This window comes from Magnolia sinica, chromosome 10 (assembly GCF_029962835.1).
Source record: "Magnolia sinica isolate HGM2019 chromosome 10, MsV1, whole genome shotgun sequence".
NCBI classification, from domain to species: domain Eukaryota; kingdom Viridiplantae; phylum Streptophyta; class Magnoliopsida; order Magnoliales; family Magnoliaceae; genus Magnolia; species Magnolia sinica.
The window spans coordinates 86,694,370-86,715,407 of record NC_080582.1 but is presented as its reverse complement, the minus strand read 5'-3'; the positions used below and the strand labels follow the sequence as shown (position 1 = coordinate 86,715,407).

At 41.7% G+C, this 21,038-nt stretch overlaps 1 protein-coding gene across 1 annotated transcript; it reads right to left on the bottom strand.

The window, feature by feature from the left end:
- Positions 1-100: 100 nt before the first annotated feature.
- On the bottom strand, positions 101-20,295 carry LOC131217437 (uncharacterized). The gene is made up of 4 exons (XM_058212358.1): positions 19,125-20,295; positions 4,476-4,880; positions 3,324-3,529; positions 101-890 (listed from the first exon to the last, which is right to left on the bottom strand). Exons 1-4 carry the CDS (start codon positions 19,567-19,569, stop codon positions 645-647), a joined length of 1,302 nt encoding a protein of 433 aa, XP_058068341.1. The 5' UTR covers positions 19,570-20,295; the 3' UTR covers positions 101-644.
- Positions 20,296-21,038: the final 743 nt, after the last annotated feature.

Here is a 21,038-nt window from a genome sequence, read left to right as displayed (position 1 = left end):
GACTCACCGCTCCGCTCGGTGTACTGACTCGAGAAAGAGAGCTCCACCATTTTCTGGTTCTACCCTATCATCTCCTAGATGCCAATTGTTGCCTGAGATAAGCAAAAATCTCAGAAATAAATGTTTCACACAGCTAAATAGCAATGTCTGCAATGATGGTCTGTTTGGGGGAAAGAAACGACAGACAGACCCACAAAATTTTCCCTTGTTTGGCCATGAACATAACCTGGACAGTAAATCTATCCACCCACCCATCTACATATGTATCTATATTTGCATAACGTCAACATCATTTATAAGAGGTGAAATTGCCAAGGAGGCTAACCCATGCTGCTTGGCCCTTCTGCCCCACCACACCATCATCAAGGCAATGCATCTGGAATGTCTCATTGTAGTCAAACACATTGAAAATATCTCACCACCAGATAGGATCTGGACCATTGTTAACAATTCGCCTTTGTATGGACAGTGAGAATCTATCGACAGTAAGAATCTTTCCATGTTGCCGATCTATGGTGAGAGTTCTGGATGAACGGCTAGATCATCAGGTGGTGCGGCAGAAAGGGCAAGCAGGATAGGCAAGAGCCCCCCTGTCGTCTTCTTTTATAGGAGGACTCCCTACTTGGAAAGCAATAGCTAACCATTCAACAAGGGAACAGGACAGGAGACACATCTCTCAGTAGCTTGCTCTCTGACACATCAATCTTGCTCATCTTCTCTTCACACCAGAGCAGCTGTTCTTTGCTAATCTTCACCATTCTGAGGACCCTCGACACAACTTTAACATCAATAAGGCCAAACAATAGCTCCACTTGCTCCAGCGTCGTGGGCCATGATTTCTTCTTCCGTCCTTTATTCTTTCTTCGCAGTTCCTTCAGCTTAACCTCCTTCTACAATAAGAAAATAAAGCACAGGACAACACCCAACATCAACAAAACATGCATTTATCAGTATTATCGAAAGCAAAAGCAATACTTGCAGAGACATGCAGATTATGGCACCTCGAGTATGGAAAAATGCATTTCTACAAACAATCATGTATGTCTTCCAGACTCCACCGACGGAAAATGAAACAGTATTATCCATGCAGGCATGACCACACTTACAGTAGATGCATGAGGAAATGTCACCACAATGCACCCACATCTGAGTCCATTCACCGAGGGGGTTGTCAAATGTAATACAATATGTAAGCAATTATTCTTGCTCCCAATGGAGTGAGCAAAACCAAGCCCAGCCCCCAAGCTAGAAACCCACGCCCAGGCCCAGAACGGCCTGCTACATAAGCATCTAGGTTCAAGCCCAAGCCTTTTGTACATACCCAAGACAGTCCCAATTAGTTCTCAGGTGTTAAAGCTTGTATGCTTTTCACCTCAGCCAAAATCCACCCCAACCATGGATACAAGTAAAACTGGATTGAAGAGATAAGAGAGTTGGGAAGGAGATTCGAGGTTGTGATTCTCTAATTTTTACAGAGGCAAATTCGGAGGATGCATTAGCTAGAGTATAGGTGTATAGGCTCAGCCTAGCGTTTGTAGAGTAGTTGCTTCTTTCATAAATAAAGCTTTTCATCGGCATGAGTTGATCAATTCACTACATGCGGGCACACCAGGTTGAGTTGATCAAGTCTGTCCGATTCGAGTTAAATGTGTTGGGTCTGGCTTGGGCTTGATGGATTTCGAGTGAGTTGGGTAGGCTTGGGTCAGGCTACAGGTTGGGCTTGGGCTAGATTTCTAGGCATGTTTAGCAAATGGGTTCAGCTCGGCCTGAACCAAACCCGACTCCAATGACATGTGCTCCAGTTAATGGCATTACTAAAGGAGAAGTTATTTATGCATATTAGAAAGAAAAAAACAAAAAAAGTGAACCAAGACAGATAGTAATGCACACCAAACAAATAGCACACAAGTAATGCCCCAAAAAAACCAAGTCCAGGTTCTCTCCTAACAGAGGTATTGATGTCCAAGATGGCAAATTTTGAAAGATGGAATCATTCTTGTCACATAAAAACCATGGAATCATACACCTTATTTATGACAAAATGGGGTCAGGGATAGTTGCAGTAAATTAATTGTTTCTATACATAATGCGAACACCACGGGGCAGTTTTTTCCAGGCCATAAGTTTCTCAAGTGGCAAATGATGCATTATCAGAGGACGTGGGAAGGTTTTAACCAAAAGCAAAGGTTTGATTATGACCACCGAGCAGATGGGGCTACCATGGATTAGCAATAATCCAAAACCGTCGCTGACCGGAAGATCTTAACCGTTGATAAGGACAGAAATCATAGGATCCTAATGCCTCAAAAGGTAAATAGCATCAATTGGTTGTGCAAACTAAAATATACAATGGAGAGCAATGAAGATTGGATGCCATTAATATTCAAATGAGGGAATATTATGGAGTACTGATGCATCAGCACGTTGATAGTATCCTGATGTGCCAATTAATGCAAATGGGCCCATCGTTTGATGATTGAGACCATTGACCTGATGGACCTCGCTGTGGATTGGTGATAACCCAAGAACCTTCCTGATCCGAAGATCTTAACCCTTAGATCAGCGGCCTGCAAATAGTTTCGTTAATCAAGAAACAGAGCAGCGAAAGGACAGCTATCAGAGAAATTATTGGGGTCCTGATGCATTAGAAAGTGAATAGCATCCCAATGCAACCTCCCACATTAGGTGCCCCACCACAGATGTCCAACACCCATAAACATTACATATTGGAAGACACTAACCATCCAGCATCTGTTCTTTTCTGGATTGTTGCTGTATTGCTTTCTTAACCACATTTGTTGACCACCAATCAAACATCTTCCAACTCAGGAGATTCTGGAAGGATCCCTCATCTTGAAAGCACCCAGCTAGTTAATAGTTGGGCCCCAAGTGTACCACAGCATCAAGACACTACTCACATTACGATGCATAAAAACCTACTGATTTGTCAGTATTGGATGGTAAGGATCTTCCAAACACATTTTTCTTTTCTTTTTTTTCCCTTCTTTTTTTTTTTTTAAAATTTTTTTTTTTTGGGGGGGGGGATCCCCATCTACAGTGGGAGCCATCAGACTGCTCTGGAATTTGGATCATCAAATAACAGGCAACAGTGCACACTGACGCACCATTTGCATTCTAATGCATCAAGAACCTATACTTCCTCTTAAATAATGGCAGAAGTAATAATGCTAGGGGTAACAATCCCATTCATAGATCATGGAAGATTCATGTGCACATGTCATTCTCTACTTGCTTGGTCAGCTGGTGGTCGAAACTGTTCAGAGAATATTTGGTTCATGAAAAGAATTGTACTTGCAAAATACCTTGTCTAGAGAGGCTTGTATCTGTTGAAGAGAATTTTCAGCCTGGTTATTCCCTCTGAATAAATTCAGAACACCACCAGAATTCTTCTTGTCAGACTTCAGGAAAAGGAGAAAGGTCATGATTGAGTTCTCGATTACTTTTATCAAATCATTGGCAAGGACCAGCATGCCTGAATCTTCTTCTTCCTGTTCTTTCTGATCAGAACCTGAAATTTTCACAAAGCATTCACATCAATTTATAAGAACAAGGAAATCTGCGTTGCCTTCGCATGGAACATATTTCCTTAACACATGATCAAGTATCATATTGAGAAAGAATCAGTTTTGTGGATTTACATACAAATTTCAACAGAAATGCCACGATATTAAACAGGCATAACAACCTTGGGATATATTTCACATCCAAATTCATTTTGGCAAGTACCATGCTAATCAACATTTGTCTCCATATGGGGCCCACATGCATAGATTGTAGAATGGATCAGAACTGTTCATCTTCTAGGCGCTACCTTGGAAATGGATTACACAAACACTTGATTGGTGACATTCAAATGGATGGTTGAACTAAAGTCAGTGATCCACGTTCAACTCAACCAATCAATGGTCAGCTTCATCTTTTCACCATGATCAGCGAAGTGCCAAGCAAATCGATTCGGATCATCCTGCCATCTCTGCATGTCAGCCAGATTGGGTGATGCATACTGGATGAGTATGAGTCGCAGTTCATGCAAAACAAACACATCCAAAAACACTTGGATAGTTCATTTCTTTGGCTGGGGAACCAAAACAAAGAGAGTTGAGAAATACAGCCTCACAATACCAGGCAATACATCCCAGTCAAATATATCCACACTTCATACACTATATAGATCTAAAGTAAGCATATTAACAGATGGGGAAGGAATCAAATGATCCTGTGAGTACTATGCAGGAAGGGGTTAAAAAAGTCAAAAACACAACTTCTAAAAACCAAGGTCCGCATGTTCACAATAAATTTCTAGGGAACCATTTGATCAATTATGAAAATCTATTTATTTCTTTTATAGTTTGCTATGTCTTAATTGGAGTAGCCAATATCACTCCATGTCCCTGAAGGGTTTCAGAACTGTTCAGAATTTGGAACCCCTTCTAAATAACTCTCATGGCATTTACCTAGAAAGCTTGGAACCTGAAGCAACATGGGCAACGAGTTTCTTGTTCTGGCATAGATCTCTGCCCTGTGACCTTGCTCAAAGGGCTCGTTCTCAATAAACCTCTGCAATAGAACCTGGAATTGCTGAAACTTCTGAGCAGCATGGCCATAAGAGGCGGGATTTTCTGGTTGGGATGAGATTTTCTGGCTCAGCTGCATGTACTGACAATGGAGTGCCTCCCATGTTAAGCAAATTTGTGCCACATAAGCTGTTTCAATATCTTGGTAGGGGTCATCTTGCAGTTGCTGCAAGTGCTCGCTATCCTCCTGAAGATCCTCCCGCTTCTTAAAAGAGAGGCTGCGAAGGGTTGATGCCAGCTTCTTGGATGCAGACCTTGGCGAGGGGGTTGAAGGATTCCATGAGCCTGTACTTAAGAGAAAAGGGTTGGGTTATTGTGAAGAAATAGAAACTGCAGTTCTTCACAATAATCAAGCAACTCAAGCAGAGGAAAAATTTGGTAAGCAAACATAAGTGCCAGCAAGGCTATGATGACGACAATGCTGGACAAGCCAAACACCAGATAGCTAGGAAAACACGGGTGATGATGACAATGATGGTGAATACACAAGTGCTGGAACTGGAAAATCTGGATGAAGATGCTGAGACATGAACCAAGAATATTAACATGCAAATGTCCAGCCAGCCCCAATATTACACTTGAAGATATTCTGGATGGAAAAAAAAAAATGTTTTTTTTTCATGTTTGAATGTTGCAATTTAACAAAACATGCCAGCACAAAGTCAAAACTGTCTCGAGAGCTCAACTCAAAGAAACATAAGGCCCTGTTTGGCAGACACCTAAAAAAATGAGTCAAACTATTTTAGTTAACAGTAATTAAGTATTAGTGAATCAAACTAGTTAATTATGTATTAGATCTTGATTTCTACACAATTACTGTTAATTAAAATGAGATCAACTCCATTTTAAATTTTAAGCATCTACCAAACAGGGCCTAAGACATCATTCAAAAATGTAACGGAAGCATGAAATTTCAACAGATGTTGGAGAATATGTTCCCTGAGTTCTAAGCATGAATAACTGCTGGATCTAAGACAAGAATGCTTCTATATTTTCATAAATAGTAATTTTCAGATCTGGGTCAAGATTGTGTCTACATCATAGCCTTGTCCCAGAAACTGAACAATCATTCATATCCATTCACACCACGTTGATCCAAGTCCTTCCAGGACCAATTTGGATGCAGCAAAATTTCTATCCATAGTTGTGCAAAGCATGAAGCAAAACAGCTATAGATTCAAGTGTGGGATTGGGGAAGCACCTGTTTCAAAATGTTAGCAAAATATAATGAGCTAGGAAGAGTGCGAGTGGGAGCACAACACAATTCAAAGTAGGAGTGAAAGCACAAGGTTGAAGCAAGATTGGAAACTCAAGACTCAGACTTGACTCAGTTGGCCCACAAAAATTGACTTGGGTGTGTCAAAGTGGCAACTTGGGCAAGTCACATTTTTTTCTAATTAAACAATCATAAAATTATATAAACTATGGATAAACATTAACAAGAGCTAATTACTTAAAAAGTCCACAAGTCATGTTTAATAGAGACGAGACCACGAGAAGGGACTAATTTGATACTTTTGCAGCCTGTGACATTTGACGCATAGGCACATAGAAATGGTATGCATGGCATATATTAACTCAAATTGATCCAATGAAACCGTGCAAACCCCTATCACTAAGTTGCCCTCAAAAAATTGGATTGCTTGAACCTCTCACTCTCAAAAGAAAAATTCATCTCAATTCCATCATTTTCTAGCACCCCTAATTTCTAGCCATGTCTCAAATCCAACAGTTCCTCTTAAAACCCTCAACATTTCCTGCCCGATGCATTCATATCACCATCTCTTGAATCTACCATTTCCTCCCTCTGCTCTTCTCTACTCTTTCCTAACAGCCTTGAGTTCTCTATTCTCCGAAAACTTGTAATTTATACGAAAATTAAGGTATTTTCCTCTCTAGGTTTTTCAAGAGATGTTTGCCTAGTCTTCCCTCCTCCAGTTCTCCTTCATCACAACTCCCTTGGTTCTTCTCACTCGGACAGGTCACTGAATCACTCAAAAATTGGTCAAACTCGTCCATGAGGTGTCCAATTATGACATCCCCTGAGCCTACACATGTTTCGACTCAACAGTGCCCCAATAAGGGTGTTGGGGCACAAAAAATACATGGGTCGGTAGGAGTTTAGTTTGTTGCGCATCAAGGATCCAAGATAGGCAGCCCTGCCCATTATGCGGTGTTGAAGCATAAAATTTGGTTAAGGAAAGGAATCAAAGAAGGAAGGTTGAAGATTGAAGGAAAAGAGAAGTCAAGTTGCGCGGATCACAAGTTGCGCGGATTTCAAGAGTTGCGCCGGACCTCACAACTCATCATAGTTGTGCTGACCCGCGCTACTCTCCAAAGGGACAATTGGATTGAAGCTTGTGAAGCAGTATGAGGTGGGGTCCACAGCACGGGATTCGATGACCCACACATGCGGAAGCCTATAAATACTCCCATGCCCCCTCATTTGAGGGATTGGATTTCCAGAAGACCAGTGCCTCTGACAGGTACTGGAGTGAGAAGAGGGAAAGAGGAAAGAAGGCCAGACCGCGCAACTCGTCAAGGAGTTGCGCAGATGATGTGTGAAATGACATTATGTCATTTTTCCAGAATATCTCCAGTCCTTCCAAAATTCTTTAGGGAGTCTTGGGATTCTTTTATTGTGTCAATGAAGGAAAATGCGTGCATGGAGAAGATCCGCACAACTCATCTCTTATGGAGACATGAATGATATGAGCCGGAATGCTGCCAAAATTTATATTCGAATACATTTAGCACTTGTACTTTTTGTCATAAAAACTCTATCCTGGAATCGAAGGATCAAAAGGATGTAATGAATTCAGAATAAATAAATGTGATGAATATTTTCTCTATTCTTTCTCTTTGTCATTATTAAGCAAGATAATCCCCCTGAATCAAATGTTTTCATTTCTTCTCGAAACAAAATGGCAACTCTGCTGGGGATTTCTATCTTACTTAGTATTGACTGAAGAACAATCTGGAGAATTTCATCATTGTTTAGCATCTTATTGGACGCCAAAATGGCGACTCTCAATGGGAACATCCTTCCTTTCATCTCCAGGATAGAGTATATTCGCAAATATATACTAATCAATATCGTTCGTGCCTCTAACAGAATTATAGTACGATATACACATCCAAGCTATAATCAATGGCAGTTGTTGCAAGCGAAACAACCTTCTACTTCACACCCACAGGATTTGTGGTGGAATATGCCCGTAACCAGCCCTTGGTCCAGCAGAAACAGCTTGCATCAAACGAAAAGGACAAGTTTCGAATCACTGTTGGAGTCATAACAGTCTCTCCAATAGCACAAGAAAACGAAAATGACTAAATCATGGTGTCACGCCAAAGGTCGAAGGCCCAAAATATCGCAACAGCTAGGACGAGTCCATCAACACTGAAAACCAGAGGACCAGTGACACGAAATGCAGCAAGGAAAAATCCTTAACTTGCTCCCCCAGCAATATATCCTAGAAAATCTTCGGCCCCGCCGATATCACGAGTTTTCCTTGCTCTACCTGCTGCAAGTGTCCGATGGACGAAGAAACAGAAGGGTAAATCACCCATGGGAAGTCCACCAATCTATGTATCACCTCAGAGTGTATCACCTCAAGTCGTATCACAATTGGCCAAACTCTATGGAAGTACCAAAGAATCGAATAAAACCCCATTTTCAATAAGCCCCATTACATTGGCATATTCCCATTACACCCCAATGACCGCTTCGTCAGGGAACGGAGAAGTCGCAGTATGCATGGCCAGGACAAGTAAAGATCCGCCGCCTACTATTGAGGATCGTATGGTTGAAATGGCCCAAGCGCAGAAGACATTGATGGAAGAATGCAGGAACCTTTGAGAGGCTTTGGCTACTCTCGCGCATAACGTAGCCCAGATAATAGCACCTTCAATGATGGCTGTTATGAATGAACGAGAACAACAGTTCTCAACCACCAAGAGCAGGATCACGCGGATCCACTCCCGTGGCGAGAGTAATAACCGAAGAAGAAGTGCGACAGGTGGTTGCAGAAGCTCTTAGGATGGAAAGGGAACGCGATAGCATAGGAAGGTTTCGATACCGGACACCATATCCGAGAGAGGTGGAAGACATACCTTTTCTAGCTAACTTCAAGCATCCTGAGTTTCAAAAATTCAGCGGAGATAGGTCCCCAGACGAACATTTGATGTATTTCATCACGTCTATGGGTAATTTCTCGACTATTCCCTAATACTGCTTGCGACTGTTCGGGTCTTCTTTGACAGATAAGGCATTTCGATGGTATTCTGGCCTAGCACCAGAATCAATACAAACTTGGGAACAGATGCCCAGAAGAACATATGATGCACTTCATAATAATGATGGAAATTTTCTCTAGAGTTTCTCGGTATTGTTTGCACTTATTTAGTCTTCTCTGACAGGGAAAGCCTTCAGGTGGTATTCGGCTTTAATCCCAAGATCTATTCATACTTAGGAACAGATGCAGAGTATTTTTATAGAAAACTTCTTCTCTTCCGACAAAGAAGTTAGTTTGACTGAATTAGCCTCTGCTCGCCAATGAGAAGATGAATCAGATGACGAATTCATTAGTCTATTGAAAGACTTGTAGGCATCATGTCGATATCTTCCAGGAGAATCAAATTAGGTCAACATTGGAGCCAGTATCATTACTACAGTTGAACTATTATATGATAATGCTCAAGCCCGAGAGTATTATGGCGATCAAATTATTACTACGGCCTAAAGGTAAAATAGTTTTGATTGTGAAGAATTATCAAGTTGAACAAGAAAACTCTGATGAAGGAAATATGAGCAGTTATACAATGGAGAAAGTAAAGAAAAGATTTTGACAATTCAAGAACTACGAAAAGTATACATTCGAAGAAGATGATATGCTTCCCATGATGAATCAATTATTGGCTGCGGGGAAAATCAAACTACTATGGCCAAAACATTCAAAGGAAATGAAGAAAATAAGAGAAAATGATTACTGCTATTATCATCATTTTCTTGGACGTCGAACTGAGAATTGCTTCGTCTTGTAGAATATTCTACAAAAGATGATTAACGATGGTGAAATTGTTATAAGAAAGACATATGAAATAAGAGAGAAGGTAATGGTGTATAATCCCGATTGAAAATAGTCATTGGACAGAAAGAAAAATAGCATTCTAATAAAGACGCGACTCTTCATATCTTTCTGATCGAAGCATGAAGCCGTAAGATAAGCATATTCGCTGGGGAAGTAAATTCTCATCGATATATACACCTGTCAATGCTCAGTCCATCAAGATATGTCATCCTTGAAGATGATCATGGTTTTGATTTTGAAGATTATCAGCATAATACTTTCAAATCAAAAGGGGGCAATACAAGTAAAATAACGGAAGAGCCTGAAAAGGCAAATGCCATGTATTCTTCGCGATTCTGAATAAAAGGCAGATTTTCAAGCATATCAAGTTAATCACCGATTATTGCCAAACGCTAATATCAAGATTGATATGATCGTCTATCATCGCCAAGTGCCAATGATTATCGCCATATCATCGCCAAGCGCCAATGATTATCGCCATCACCATCGCTGACACAAAGGCCATTCTATTATCAAAATTTATCGAAATTGATATCATCGCCAAGCTGATACACTATTCTAATCATAAAAAATTATAATATCATCAGCAATGATGATATATCAATTATTGATTTATCATCTTCAACAAGGCCTATAAAGCCAACCACATATAACATCAACGATGGCGATTCATTATTCACGACAGACAACGATGGCGATTCATCATTTACAGCAATGGAATAAGCTTATAAAGCCAACCACGTATAAGTCCTACGACAGCAACGACAGTTTATCATTTACGGCGGCGGAGCCAAGCCTATACGGCCAACTACGCATAAAACCTATTATCATCGGCAATATATAAAATTATTCGGGAAGCAGTGAGAAGCCTGCAGCCCTAAAAAAGCTCGCAAAGAGCATCACATGCACCCATGCAGGCAGTTGATGAAGCAATCACGTAAGACATGCCGTTTGTATAGTTTCCGATAGCGTCCCGAGGGCTGGCGAGAAAATGCCTTCTCGTGAATGGGTCTGACCTTGTAGACGAATAATAAGTGGGTCTCTGAAGCAAGATGACTCCCCAGATCCCTGGCTTGATTTCAGTTGCAACTCATGAGAACAAGTCTCTGAAGAAAAATGACCCCTCATTAGATTGTTGGCCTTAGATTTGGTACCGGAAGGTAGCCCTGCGCGCCCCGTGAACTCTAGAGAATTATTGTGGCCAACCCTGTGCGTGAAACCCACTAAGTTCACTGCCACGGTAGGTTCATTGGGCCCCTCTGATGGATTGTGGTTTGTGAACTCCCCGATTGTCATAAATCCAGCGAACTCATAAGAGTTACAAAGACCATTCGCGTAAGACCCGACTCCAACTACTCATGAGTCTAAAAAACTGTGATCGCTCCAACTACTCAAGAGCTTAAACTGTGTGTGAAAGTGTCTAGTTCAGTCAAGTCAAGTCCAATCAAGTTAAATCCAGTCAAGTCAAGTCTAGTCATGTCCAGTCAAAATGTGTTCAGTCAAAAGTATATTTATCCTTCTGACAAGAGCCAAGGGGTCTTTGTCTCTTGCCTTCTTGATGATGAATAAATATTATCTCGCAAAATTCTCAAAGGCGACAAAGAATAAAATAGCAACCAATTATCATTTTCTTCCGGATGGCCTGATGACTCAGATGTATTCTTTAAATCCTTAAAGGAACGCTGAGTGCTATCCATCTTTCAAGAGTAGCAGCATGCTTTGCTTCGCAAGTATTATCTTCCAAAGAAATCCTTATGTAAAGCTGACCTGGACAGTGGGGGCGTAATTTCTTACGTGCGGCGGAAGAATATGTATCGCATAGACTGCTGGATAATAATTGCACACTAAATAACATTGATGAACACACCAACGCATCCAACAATAAGAAGTATGGACTGGATAGTTATAGCCGGGAATTATGAAGTGAGATCCAGTATTGACATTCAAAAGTTGCCTCCATATCAAAGCCCAGTTATATGATTCGATGTCATAACTTCTCATTGTTCTAGTAATGATATTGCAAGTCTCAGATACTGTCTGATCAAAACCAAATTGACGAGCAAATCGGCTGGGATAATATGGTTCTCACCAGAACTTGTTACCTTCTCTTAATGAAAAAGTAATGGACCTGATGGAAACAAGGAATGAATGTTTGCCAAAAGATATGGAATCATCGTCGATAACATCTATATCCTCCGAAAAGCTAGTAAATGAAAAGAAGTGTTCTCTATTTTTCTAAATCAGCAAAGGTCCAAGGAAAATACACTTCTAGCCAGCTTATGAAGAAATGTCAAAGAGCAAAAACTAGGAAAGACTCAGTGGTTGAACCTTTAGAGACGGAAATGACATCTTCGAAAGCACGATATAATGAACAAAGAATACAACAAATGCAATGCAAAGCATGCTGACAAGCACAAAGATGGAATGACCAAATCATTATCATATTGCAAATATTACAATCATTCTAAAAGCTTTCAATATATTTCAAAATTATCAATACTTCGTGGAACTAAATTGGAAAATTATGATATCTTGAGATACTAATTCCGATTAATTTGACAGGAAAGATTACCATTCGAAATCTTAGATTATGCAGACCATGAATAAAGGAGACAATTGAAGAGATTGTTGTAGTAAAAGCAACATTAAAGAACAATTTCCTAGCCACGGAGTTCAAAGAAAGAGTCGCCGGAGTTGATCGAAGAGATTGTTGCAGCAGGAGCAGCATTGAAAGACAGTTATTCGATCGAGTTACTCAAAGATGGAGTCGCCACAGTTGTTACAATGGCAAGTTTCGATGAAAAGAGAATTGTGCGACTAAAGGAGTTAAAACTATAGAAGATCCAATTGTGGCCCTGTTTGTAGAAAGGCGTTCTATCTGATTGACCGCTATGAACACAAAGTGCTTTTGTTGCTGCATTATCCTCATTATTGAAACATTCACTTAGTGCTTCTGACTAGGGGCATTCAGTCTTCCGTTCGAGCACGATCATCCAGTCATCCTTCAGCCGTAATTCATTTGAGCTCGATTCCTTCGACCATGATTCGTTTGACAGCAATCCATTAGAACACGATTCCTCCGAGCTTAATTCTTTTGAGCTCGACTCTTCAATTCTCTGTTTAGGCAATCCTTCTCCGTTATGCGACCAACTATATTTTCACGAAGAATCCTTATTCGACGTAAATGGATTTTTGTACAGAAGGAAGATCAATCCTCCATTTAATTTCATAAATCAATCAAAGAAGGATCGAGGGGGCATCTGTTGGGGCACAAAAAATACATGGGTCGATAGGAGTTTGGTTTGCTGCGCATCAAGGATCCAAGATATGCAACCCTGCCCATTACGCAGTGTTGGAGCATAAATTTTGGTTAAGGAAAGGAATCAAAGAAGGAAGGTTGACGATTGAAGTAAAAGAGAAGTTAAGTTGCGCGGATCACAAGTTGCGCGGACCGTAAGTTGCGCGGATCACAAGTTGCACGGACCATGAGTTGGGCGGATTTCATGAGTTGCGCACCGGACTGCGTAACTCATCATAGTTGCACGGATTTCATGAGTTGCGCAGCATAGTTGCACTGGCCCGCGCTACTTTCCAAAAGGACAGTTGGATTGAAGCTTATGAAGCGGTGCGAGGTGAGGTCCATAGCACGGGATTGGAGGGCCCACACGTGCGAAAGCCTATAAATACCCCTCTACCCCCTCATTTGAGGGATCAAATTTCCAAAAGACCAGTGCCTCTGACAAGTACTGGAGAGGGAGAGAGGAGAGAAGGCGAAACTGCGCTACTCCTTGTGGGTTGCACAAATGATGTGTGAAGTGACATTATGTCATTTTTCCGGAATATCTCGTCCTTCCAAAATTCTTCAGGGAGTCTTGGGATTCTTTTATTGTGTCAATGAAGGAAGATGTGTGCTTGGAGAAGATCCGCACAACTCATCTCCTATGGAAACATGAATGATATGAGCCGAAATGCTACCGAAATTTATATTCGAGTACATTCAGCACTTGTACTTTTTGTCATAAAAACTCTATTCTGGAATCAAAGGATCAAAAGGATGTAATGAATTCAGAATGAATAAATGTGATGAATATTTTCTCTATTCTTTCTCTGTCATTATTAAGCAAGATAATCCCCTGAATCAAATGCTTTTCGTTTCTGGTCGAAACAAAGGGTTGACTCGTATGAGTGCGAAGCGAACTCAGCAAGTCAGCCAACCTAGTTTGAAGCATGATTCAACCTAGTTAAGATGTTGTCTTGAACATAATGTCCACGACATTGTCCGGATAACTTCTTTGGACATTTTCCTACATGTTTGTCAAACACCACCAAAATTGGGCAAGTGTCATTTGGCATGTGGAGCAAGTGCACATTGGCCTATTGGCACGTGGGCAACAGTTGGGTTGCATGTAGATTGATGGCGGCACATGTGGGCCTATAGGGCGCTTGAAGATAGACAGTGTGCACATTGACATATTGGCACACAAGTTGCATAACGGCACTCAAAGATTGAATGTGGCACATGTGGGGCGCTTAAAAGGCGACACATAAGACGGAGAGGATTGTCCATCAGAAGATTTACATCAATACAAGAGATCGAATGGACAGTGATCCAGTAGGATCCAATCTCGATAGCGAAACGTCGAAAGCACATCATTTTAAAAGGGATTTCACTCCTCAGAGAGACAATGAGGGGTGGACTTCGTAGGAAGGAGTGGTAAGCAAGCGGTGGGAGGCAAAGACCACTCAGGCAAGCCTCTATCGGTGTTACCAACTTTGTTTGTCGGTGACTTTCCCTCGAACTAGTCAAAGACGAACTTTCGTAGAGTTTTCGAGCAAGTTAGGGATGTCTGTGAAGTGGTGGTCCCCATGCGCAAAGGCTCAAGCAAGATTCGAGGGTTTGCATTTGTTCGGTTCACTTCAGAGGAAGAAATTGATCGGCCTCTCAAGGAGTTGAACGAGAGAGGCTTTGGAGGCCATTCCCTTGCAATCCAACGAGCCCGCTTTGGCCCGATGAGAGCTAACTAGCGGACAAGGATTCAAATGGGTATACCCTCATTGGCAAATGGCTTGGCAAGGTGATCTTCATAGATCCAGACACCATTTCTAAGGCAGAAGTGAGGTGGGGCAGGGTCTGTGTTAGGAGGTCTCGAAAGAAGCTCTCTCTAAAGAAAGTATCCCTAGTTGTGGGGGATGAGATAGTTTCGGTTCGAGTCTCGCAAAAGTTGGACGGAGTAACCAACTAGAGTCGAGACAGATTCCCGACATCGAAGGTCCTCTCAGGCGAGCGTAGGGAAGGAGTACCATTTCAATGCTCTAGCGGCATAAGGGAGCTAGCTGGTGACACATGGCAAGCGGAGCATCTTTGGCCAGCTAATTGCCAGCTTAAGCCGTACGAGGGCGATGCTCCTACGGTGCGGGTGTCGACACACGTCTAGGCTTCGGGGTTACTTGGCGACTCGTCCGCAGCTCAACCTACTTCGGCAGGTTTGAAGACTAGGTTTGGTCCCGAGCCTCCAGGTGTGGCGAAGTCAAGACTATTGTCGGTTGCCACCTCGATGCTTTTAGGGTCAGCAGTTGTCTCGAACCCTGAACAGCCTACTAAACCTCCTAGTTTGGGAGAGCTTGCAATTGATAAGCTGCTGACATGTGGCCCAAATGATCGGTCACTGTTGGAGGTAGATGTTGCCTCCACTCTCATTGGGAGCAAGTACGAGGAGCCCGCTTGTGTGGAGCTTGGTTTCAGCCCATCGCATGTGCAATCTTACTTAAGACCCAGCACGTGCGAATCAATTTTTTCCCCTTTTAAATTAGACTCGATTCACATTTCCAAAGAAGCCTTCTTCTAAAACTTCTCTAGTCGGCTAAAGTCTCCTCTGTCGAAAGTGCATCTTCCTTCGACCCTAGAGATGTAGACTCCGAGTGGGTCATTAAATATGGTAGGGGTATCCAAGAATCTGAGGCTATGCAAGAGATGGCTAAATTGTTCCAGGACAATGATCCCAGCGTTGATCATCCTCCTAAGGTTTTCCCGTTACAAGTGGTGGCTGCCGTGGAGAATGATCCCCTTCTACTTAGCAAAGGGTGGAACCGAAATGGGCCGACTTGGTGGAAGTGGTTCAGGAAAATCGATGGATACGGGAAGCATTGGGACACTTTGAGCAACTGACCGGCATGTCCTTCGGTGATCGGCTTAAGGATTATCATGCCCTATTCCAGGTCGTGGAAGAATGCGGCAAGCCGAAGGATCTTGTCAGGTCTCCTAAGAAAGTCATTCGTTCTTCAAGAACTTGTAGAGAACTGGCCAGTTTATCCTCTACTCTCAATCCATCCCCCTCTAGAGGTTCGACAAGGGAGAGCGGGAAAGGAAAAGGAGGCAGGTCTATTTCTAAATGATGTTCATATCTTGGAATGTGAGGGGTCTAGGAAATAAGCAAAAAAGGTCTTAGATCAAGGATGTCTGTAAGCGGTATAAAGCACAGTTGATTTCTTTTCAGGAAACGAAGGTGCCATCATTTAATCATAAGCTTATTCAGTCAATCTGGAGATTTACTTATGCGGATTAGGTGGCTTTGGTTGTTTATTGGTCTCAGACAGTGATCAAACATTGGTCTCAAGAGCACCCTTTGAGAAGCCGGTGGAAACAGGCCCAACCAGTATGAGGAGACAAGGAAATGATCAATTATGGAATATGGACATGATTGGTCGAGCTCAACCATTCAACCAGGTGAACTTCCCATTGGCAGAAGATCAAGGATAATTCCCTTACTCTGAAAAAATTGTTGTGTAGGGAGACTTGGGCGAGACCAAAGTTGGATTATCTCGCATTTTATTGGTTTTCCGAGCAGCATGTTGCGTCACTTTTCGGAGGAAGAAGTCAAAGTGGTCGTGGATTCACTAGGACAAGATTGAGCGTCAGGTCCAGATGGCTTTCTGATGGTCTTTTTTTAGTACTTTTGGGGAATGGTTAAAAGCGAGATAATGAACTTTATGTCAGAATTCTATGATAGGGGACAGTTGTCATAAGTCTTGTAGAGAACCCATATAAGATTTTAGCAAAGGTGTTGGTGTGAAGGCTGTAGAACATTATTGGTCACGTCATCACCGATAATCAAAGTGCTTTTATCCCGGGTAGGCAAATTTTAGATATTGCTTAATTGCTCACGAATGCCTTGACTCAAGGCATAAAGATGGTGTGAGGGGCGTTGCTTGCAAACAAGACGTTAAGAAGGCTTATGACCATTTTGATTGGTCTTTTCTCGATTACATGTTGAATCGGATGGTATGTGGGTCGAAATGGAAGTAGTGGATTCAGGAGTGTGTTAGCGTGACACGCTTCTCGGCTCTCATAAATGGGTCTCTAAAAGGCTTCTTCAAAAGCTTGAGGTGTGTAAGGCAAAGGGATCCATCATCGCAGTTTCTTTTTCTCATGGAGATGGAAGCCTTGGGAAGAATGCTTCATAGGGCTCAGGAGGAGGGCTTTATTCATGGCTTCTTGGTTGGAAGTATGTCCTATCCTACAGTGGCCGTAACGGTCACCACCATTACCGATATGGGAATTGGCCGTGACGGCCAATACGGAGGCGTAACAACCCCCGTAACAGTTGAAACTTTTCTTTTGCTCGAAAAATTCTAAAAAATTTAGAATAATGTAAATATTGCAAATATGTATCCATTTTTTGTTTTGAACAAATTTATGGTAGTGTATCGGTCCACTCTTTTGTGAGAGTATTGTATTAGGTTGTTTAGTAAATTTGTGAATATAATTATGTCTCTAATGTTTACACATCATAATCAAACATCAAAACTAAAAATCATTAAAAATGCATAAATACAACTTTTTCAATTTTTTGAAAGAAAAAAAAAAACTCAAGAGCGTCTATTCACTCAAATTACTTTAATCTACAATTTTAATCTTAAAAAGTATAGTAAGAGTGGTTGCAATCTGTTGGAAAATGATCTAAGAGAATTTTTGGAATGAGAAAAGTGAAAAAATGAGGAGAAATTTGAATTTAAATAGGATAAAAAAAGTTATGATTTTTCGACTATTATTATGCCCCATAATGGCCTTTATGACCACTGTAATAGCCGATACAATTTAAAAAAACCAACCGCCCCATTTCACCCCCATATCACGTAACGATCATGGCCATTACCTATACGTATCGACCTTTACCAACGTATCATAACAGATACCGAACACCTTGGTCCCAGCCCATCTCTCATTTGCAATTCACGGATTATACCCTTATCTTTTGCGATGCTTCCACCACTATGGTAAACAAAATTAGGACCTTGGTCAAATAATTTGAGGTCGTGTCGGGCCTTGAAGTTAATTTACTCAAAAGAAAGATGTTCGGGATGAGGATGGAGATGAGGAAGTGGAGGAGATGGCCAGCATCTTTGGTTGCAAGGCGGGAACTCTTCCGACCACCTTCATGGGTCTTCCGCTTTGTGTGGGAAAACCATCAAGGCATCTTTGGGATAAGGTGGTGGAAAGAGTCGAGCAAATGCTTGCTCATTGTAGAGATCGATATCCCTCACTAGGTGGCCAGATTACTCTTATCAAAGCAGCTCTTTCTAGTCTTCCCTTATACTTTACGTCGTTGTTTAAATGCCTGGCATTGGTGCTTTCCAAACTTGAGAAGCTCGGGAGGGACTTTTTGTAGAAAGGTGCGGATGACAAGAAAAGGTCCCATCTCCTCAATTGGAACGAGGTTTTCAAACCTTATGATGAGGGAGGTGCTGGGATAAAGGACCTTAGAGCTATAAACATTACTTTACTTGGAAAATGGTTTTGGAGGTTCGGAGAGGAGGATGGCGCTCTTTAGAAAGAGGTACTCAAAGTAAGTATGGAGTCTCTATGGGGGTTGGGGGACTAGGGAATTGTCTCTCTATAGAGCTTCAACCCTATGGAAAAGCTTATGCAGTCCCAACATACAAATAACGATAGATTAGGACGCATTGTAGCAAACCTCTTTTGTCGACTGATAAAGAATAACAAGGATATTGTTTAAAATGCAAGCCACATTATTAAAGCAAGGAAATAAACAATGCCTGTCAAGGCCATGGGCGTTTTAGTTTAGACTAGCTTTCCATATAGGACCCACCTTTCAGCGATCCAGGCCATTTATCTGGCTGTCCCACCATGGTCAGGCAATGCGAATTAAAACCCCCCTCAGACAAATCCCATCCATCTGACTATCCACATGCAAATGGACCACCAGAAGTAAAATACAGCCTATAGTCCATAAGCAACAGAACACAACTCCACAAATCGGATGGCTCGGATTGTTTGATAGAGAAAACTTACCATCAATCGTCCATTCATGGTTGTGCACAACAGATGAACACGCTGGATCACTGAAAGGTGGGGCATAGCTATACAGAAACTCCGGCCTAGCATCATACAAAACAACCATTAAAGTCCCGGAAAGCTTACCAGCTTCCTGCAACAGCCGAGCACTCATCTTGTCGAAGAACAGCATCCGCTCGCAGTACTTATCATAAAAAGTATCAAACCCACACCACGGGTACCTGTCCTCCGCCTCCGATTCCCTCCATCCGCTCGAGCTTGTCTCCTCCTCTTCCTCCTCCTCATCCTCCGGAGACGACTCTTCGGGTATCAGCACCATGAAACTTTTGTTCCTGAGCTCCTTAATCCGCCTCTTCACCTCATTCGTAATGAAATCGTCATCATCATCGTCTTCTTCAATTTCCCCAGCAGAATCAGCTGCATTTGCTTTGGGCAAATCAGCCGCATTTGCTTTGGGAAAATCATCTCCATTCAAATTTCTCGATTCCTCCCGTGGCGCCTCTTTACTTTCCGGGTCCTTCTCTTCGTTCAATTTTTGAGACTTTTTGAACTTCACTTTGAAGAACTCCATTTTCCTTCTCTTTCAACTGAAAAAACTGGGGTTTCTGAAATAATAGAGACCTCAAAACATGCAAAAATCACCTTTCTTCGGAGAGAGAAAAAAAAAATCCAAAACTATACGAAGATTAAACACAACAAATTTCCAGAACCACAGAGGGCTCAAAAATACAGAGAACCCAGCATCCTTCCAGAAACCGCACTTCACTGAGATTTCTAAAACCCTGGAAACCTATTTAAACAAGGGGAAAAAAAAAAAAAGCAGAGTCCTATGAAGCTAAAAACCCCTAGAAAGCTCAAACATCTTCAAACCCACATTCCTTCAACAGATCTCTGGCTACTAAAAACCTACGAATCTCACATGAAATCCATGAAATAGCATCAGAAACCCCAAAAATCCAACAAAAAATGATCTAAAACCTTTCAAGAGACCGATCCAGCTCCACACAGCTCGAGATCTCGTCTGAATAAAAGGGATCTGAAACCCAGGAAAGGCCTCTATCGCTTCAAATCCGTGAAGAAATCGCTTTCAGAAACCCTAGAAAAGGGGCATTCATGAAATGGAGTGAGACAGTGTCCGAAGAGAGCGAAAACCCTGCAAACCCACCTAAATAGAGCCAGGAATCGATGATTTTCCATTTTTAATCTCTCTCTCTCTCCTCTCTCTCTCTCTCTCCTCGTTGGGGTTGGGATCCAAAGCACGAGACTCTAGGAAATTAGGCGGGAGAGTCCTGCGCCCGCAGACGGAATATTGTCAGATACCACAGGAAAGCGCGGGACGATATTTTCAAAATTACATAAATACCCTCTCGTTCGGGGAGCGAATTAGATGCGGCCCTGGCATCACCCAACACGGTGTGGCCCTGACTGTGGGGCCCACCTTAATTTATTTAATGTATATCCGCTCCGTCCATCCATTTTTCAAGATAATTCTAAGATACGATCCCAAAAATGAAGAAGATCAAATTCTGAAGTTTACCATAGCTCTGCAAATAGTGGTAATTTACCATTAAAACTTCTCTAGGCACCAGTAAGCTTTTGATGGTGGGCGTTCAATCACCACTGTTTACTATGGTATGGTTCACCTGAGATTTAACCTGAAATAACCTGAAAAAACGGATGAACGGTGTGGATATAAAATACATACATCAAGGTGGGCCACGGTGAAGTTTTGTCAGCACACGTGCTTCCGTGGCCTGTTACCTGGGCCTGTGTGGTCCGTAGAATAAGATGGCATCCAATTGTATTATATGGGCTTAACTTCGTTATTGCACAATGATTTATGTATGGAAATACACCTATTTTAACCATCTAATTTCATATTTGAGATAAAATTCTTATTAAGTAAAACATTTGATTAAGCAAAATCCTCTTTGATAATAGACCATGAAATTGTAATTAAGGGACCAAATTCACGGCGGATATCATTCACATGTACACGTTTATAAAGTAGAATGTCTTATGTAAACATTGTATATGAAT

Bases quoted from the DNA above. Each gene is read 5' to 3' on its own strand.
- LOC131217437 (XM_058212358.1), bottom strand. From the start codon at position 19,569: ATGGAGTTCTTCAAAGTGAAGTTCAAAAAGTCTCAAAAATTGAACGAA. The intron at 4,881-19,124 runs GTAAGCTTTCCG...TCTTAAGTACAG, and splicing joins TCGGCTGTTGCAGGAAGCTG to GCTCATGGAATCCTTCAACC. The intron at 3,530-4,475 runs GTAAATGCCATG...TGAAAATTTCAG, and splicing joins TCAGGTTCCAAGCTTTCTAG to GTTCTGATCAGAAAGAACAG.